The sequence below is a fragment of the Neodiprion lecontei genome, chromosome 1, assembly GCF_021901455.1.
Source record: "Neodiprion lecontei isolate iyNeoLeco1 chromosome 1, iyNeoLeco1.1, whole genome shotgun sequence".
NCBI classification, from domain to species: Eukaryota; Metazoa; Arthropoda; class Insecta; order Hymenoptera; family Diprionidae; genus Neodiprion; species Neodiprion lecontei.
Genome location: NC_060260.1, coordinates 22,889,671 through 22,894,292, shown reverse-complemented (window position 1 = coordinate 22,894,292; position 4,622 = coordinate 22,889,671). Strand labels below are relative to the sequence as shown.

The following is a 4,622-nucleotide window of genomic DNA, read 5'->3' as shown; positions in this document are numbered from 1 at the left end:
AACAGCGTTTCGATTCGATACCTACAAAAATTCAAGATCGAGAGAGCAAATGAAAAGTTTGAATATTTATGAATAATAATGATATGGAATACATCGAGCGCGTGTCGAATAGAATCCCAATTCAAACTGAATAATTCTTCTATTTTCATATCATAGTCAATTATCGTAGATAATCTAGTTTGTCTCCTAGAAAATTATAAAATTCATAGTATGCATCACGTAATAATCATAAATAGATCACGTAATACATACTTTTGATCTCTGCATCATTATTACGACTGATTTATCATTCTTCGTGATCTGTGTACACATTCTTCTCTCGGGTACCTATACTTTAATTAAATCACCTTTTTTTCTACGAATTTTGGAAGAATCTTTTTCTCATGATCAATATATTTTATCGCCGACAAGTCGGTAAGTACACACAAGCCAAGTACTGGCTTGACCTCACCATTGCGAAGACTGTGTTACTCGGAAGGTGAATGTAGCCAGCAGCCAGCATCATTTCGAAATCGGTAACTCTCTGATGCTCTGTAATAAGTTCTCAACTCCACCATTGGTAGACCTCAGGGGGCGCAAGCGTACGATGATTTTCGTTTGTCACACCAAAGCCCATTAGGGTTACTGTCCTTACATTCTTCAGTCAACGACTGAAGAATCGAACGTTACGTTGTCACGTGACCTTGCGCACACAGTAGTCGCTGCAGGCGATATTAGGGTCTGTATAGACAAAATGTCAGCCGCCGTGATAACTCACAGTTTGATAAGACGAGTTTTAAATGCACCTGTAAAATGGCAGTTGGCGTGTTGTTTTCAACAAGAAAGAAACGTTTGGAAAGGGATCGACAAGCCGAAACCAGGCGTGCCTGGAACATGCTATCGCCGCATTGTGCACTATCCAGAAGAATACACAGTGAAACCTTTGAAGGTCACTAACCTCGGTGGCAGAGACCCTGTCACTGGCAAGTATCTGTATTTATCCGTTAAATCCGTTCAATGAGGTTTCACGTGGTAATTGCAATTGTTATGAAAAAATTTTAGAGGATCATCAACTCTGTAGTAAATTAGCCCTCACCTACCCTAACCTGAAATTATCGTAAACTAACGCATCCTGATAATACTTTTGCTGAAATGTTTCATGGCAAATTGCTAACTTCATCTTTTCGATCTCTTAGAAATGGAAGGCGATGATAAATCTGCGAAGCTAGAATAACCATTTGCCATCGATGGCCTGTTATTGGCTACCCAATCAGCGAGCGCATGTTGCATTCATGGAAAATAATTTTGCATTCGGACTAGGTCCCTGACACTCGATCCACCTGACTAAATTCTTGCGTACACTTCCTAGCGTCACCAATTGTAGTTCAGATTGTACAGCGTTAATGAACAAGCGTGCTATCCTCCTCGTCACTCTACCCCCCTTGCTATCAACGCAAGCTAGGTGCAAGACTACAAGCGCTGCACGGCAGGCGGCGACGCTAAAACGGTCATGCCTTATGCTCTGGCTCTTATGCCAGGAACCTGATTAAACGAAGATTTAAGCAGTGCTGAATAAAAATGTTCTAACACTGCTTTTTCTCGGACTGTATTTATTGCGTAACTAGTTACATGTAGCAAACCCTGACCCTCAAACGATTATACATAGTGGCCACTGGTCAGGGCAAACCAAAAAGATAGAGAATTTGAAAAAGGATCGGGGAAGTTAAGGTATTCTTCCATTAGTTAGGAAATTTTATGGCAGTTTGAAAAGAGAAAGAATAAAGCTACTAATTATGTAAAATCAAAATTCTAAGAACAGTTCTTATCCATGTACTAGGTTCCATTATCGTTAAATAGATCATAAATGTATTTTTGAAGATTGATTCATTGAGAGCTTCATTTATTGGGTACACAAATAGGCTCTGTTAGTTGGGATTTTATTCAGGGAAAACTTGTAATTTGGTCAAAGAAAGACGGAAAAGTGACAGAATTTGTTCGACTATTTTTAGCGGCCACCATGTTATATTCGTTATAACGAAATTCAATTCCTGTAGCAATAACTTTCTTTAGGCAGTTTTATCCCTGAAAAACATTATATCGTATATGAATACAATTCAAAAATTTATCCTCAGTAATCAACCGCAAAGCACTCGTTACTTTAAAAACGGTAATATGTTGAAAATTATTTGACAAAGAGCTTACAATAAAGAAGAACATAAACAAGATCAAAACAAGTCAAGACGTCACAATTATGATTGACTTATATACACAAAATAATTGTTAGTCAAAATATGAATGAAGTATAATTAAGAAAACATTCTACTTTGCAGTGAGTTTTTGTTATAAATCAAACTGTCACTCACTCTCCCATGAAGTATACAATTAGAAATGGAGATTGAAAAGATACACATTTGTTGTTTATAATGATATCGTTTTCATACTTATTGAATATACATTTGTTCTGTGCGCAGGCAGATTGGTGGTGAAGGGGATTGGAGGAGGCATAAAGCACAAGTATCACTGGATAAACTGGAAACGGGAAGGTCCCAAGGGCTTAGATGAGAAACCAAAGGAGGAAAAGGTGCTGCAGGTATTGAAGGATGGATGTAGAACAGCATTCATCGCACTCGTTGCCTGTGGTCAGGAATTGAAATACATTCTGGCTACACAGAATATGAAGCCAGGTGATGTCATACGCACGTCTCAAGCCATACCACGTATACCTGTAAGAGCAAACGAGGGAGATGCTTTTCCTTTGGGTGCATTACCTGTTGGCACACAGGTTCATTGTGTAGAAAGGTATCCTGGTTACGGTGGAACTTTAGTACACGCAGCTGGTACTTTTGCAACGATTGTACGACATGATGGCACGGGCAGAGTAGTAATAAAAATGCCAAGCAAGCGCGAGTTCAGTTTGCACAATTCGTGTATGGCTACTGTCGGAAGATTGTCGAACCATCTCCACGGGAGTACTCCAATTGGTAGTGCTCAGAACAATCGATTGCTAGGTAACCGACCAAGAAGTGGATTATGGAAACGTAAGGAGGGACGTCATGGACGTAAAATACGTCCGTTACCTCCAGTCAAAGAATTTTCGATTAATAGTAAACTAACACCTGCCTCTTCTGTCAGACTGACACTCAGCGTGTAATTTATTTTCAAACTTGTTAATAAACTTATTAAACACTATATCAGCTCATATAGTTTGATTTAATCAATGCTCCGTGAAATTTTGACAATTTGAAAAGGGTCGTTATAAGTTTTATGTTGCGAAATCTGAAAACCTGAAACAGAATCTGAAATTTATAATGCAATATCGTCATTTGTTCAGGCTACATCTTAACTACTACAATGAATATTTTTCTCGAAGGTAGTGTTGTACTCTAGATTCTATTTGTGTCATGATTTTTTGGTTATTTCATATTTGGCGGTGACATTGATTACAAAAATTATTCAATGATTATATAATCATCCACGAACTTTATTTCACATACAATGTGTTACCAGATTGTGTGAATAAATGCTTTACAAGTTGTATATAAAGGAAATATTTGCTCTGGAAAATCTGGGACTTAGGAAATTCAAAAATGAAAGTTTGTAACTGGACCTGCTGTTTCAAGCTGTAGAAATGATGTTGAAATCGGTTTTAATTATCAATTACTCCCAAACTCTGTGAACTGCTGCTTGTTAAGTAGATGAAGTGTATTTTGTTATCAACTAGAGTGGTTATAAAGTTGGAAACTCGAAAAAAAATCTTCAACTGTTTGACTCGAAGTGGCCAGACAAAAAATTTATTTCTAAATGACCTAAAACTTCACTGTAGCCCACATTCATATCTTAAAGTTTTTAAACAATCTCATTGCTTTTCTACATAATGATATTCTTCGAATAATTCAATCGCTTCACGTACCATGATATTATATTACAGTTATTTCTTACGTAGCAGTATTGCAGCGTGGTAAATAGGATAATAGAGATTAACTTCATGAAAAAAAAGGAAAAGTATCTTTTATAGTACTAATGCGGAATATGGAAATTAAAAAATATGCATTGGTGAGTAATATTTCCATCTCAAAATCTGAACATTCAATAGAAAAATTTCAGGTTTAACAGCTTACTTTCCTCGAGTATACGCTGTTCAAAATTGAATATCATTCGTTCCAAAAGTTTCGTCCTGTCGAAAATGAACACATTTGTTTTAATATTTCAAAAATGATTGCATTATTTTTATACACTACATTCTGTACTTGGAAGAAAACATTTATTTTAAGTTGTAGTGGAATGTGACTAGACTTCCTTTTCTGAACTTGCGTATTATGATGAGAAATCACAGATTACGATATTAAAATTTTGTACGTGAGTTTAACGAAACATTGAAAAAATTACTGTTTTGCAACTTTGGAGTAACTTTGAAAAAATTTAGTAACTGCACATTAACGTAGTAAACTTTAATCTCATCATGAACTCCAATGAAGCACGTGCGCAGTGAAAAAAGTTAACGAAACGGTCGTCATGACTTTTCAATAATATTTTTTTTTCATTCCCTAATCATTATACCCTAAGTTTAGCACCTGCCAAATAACGTTCCAGAGATGACAATGAACTATTTTTCCAATTTGTTGCATACTTTTGAAATCAATATG

General features: G+C 36.3%; 1 protein-coding gene across 2 annotated transcripts; it reads left to right on the top strand.

Moving 5' to 3' along the window:
- Positions 1-643: 643 nt before the first annotated feature.
- LOC107228188 (39S ribosomal protein L2, mitochondrial) lies at positions 644-3,168 on the top strand. 2 transcript variants are annotated; one of them, XM_015669562.2, is made up of 2 exons: positions 644-962; positions 2,451-3,168. In XM_015669562.2, exons 1-2 carry the CDS (start codon positions 734-736, stop codon positions 3,128-3,130), a joined length of 909 nt encoding a protein of 302 aa, XP_015525048.2. In that variant the 5' UTR covers positions 644-733; the 3' UTR covers positions 3,131-3,168. The 2 variants fall into 2 exon arrangements, with proteins under 2 accessions (XP_015525048.2, XP_015525050.2); XM_015669564.2 differs by having other exon boundaries at positions 647-928.
- The last annotated feature ends 1,454 nt before the right edge of the window (positions 3,169-4,622 follow it).

What these genes read in the sequence shown, in the direction of transcription:
- LOC107228188 (XM_015669562.2), top strand. Translation starts at nt 734, where the DNA reads ATGTCAGCCGCCGTGATAACTCACAGTTTGATAAGACGAGTTTTAAAT. An exon ending in TGGCAGAGACCCTGTCACTG is followed by an intron (nt 963 to 2,450) that starts GCAAGTATCTGT and finishes TTCTGTGCGCAG; the next exon opens with GCAGATTGGTGGTGAAGGGG.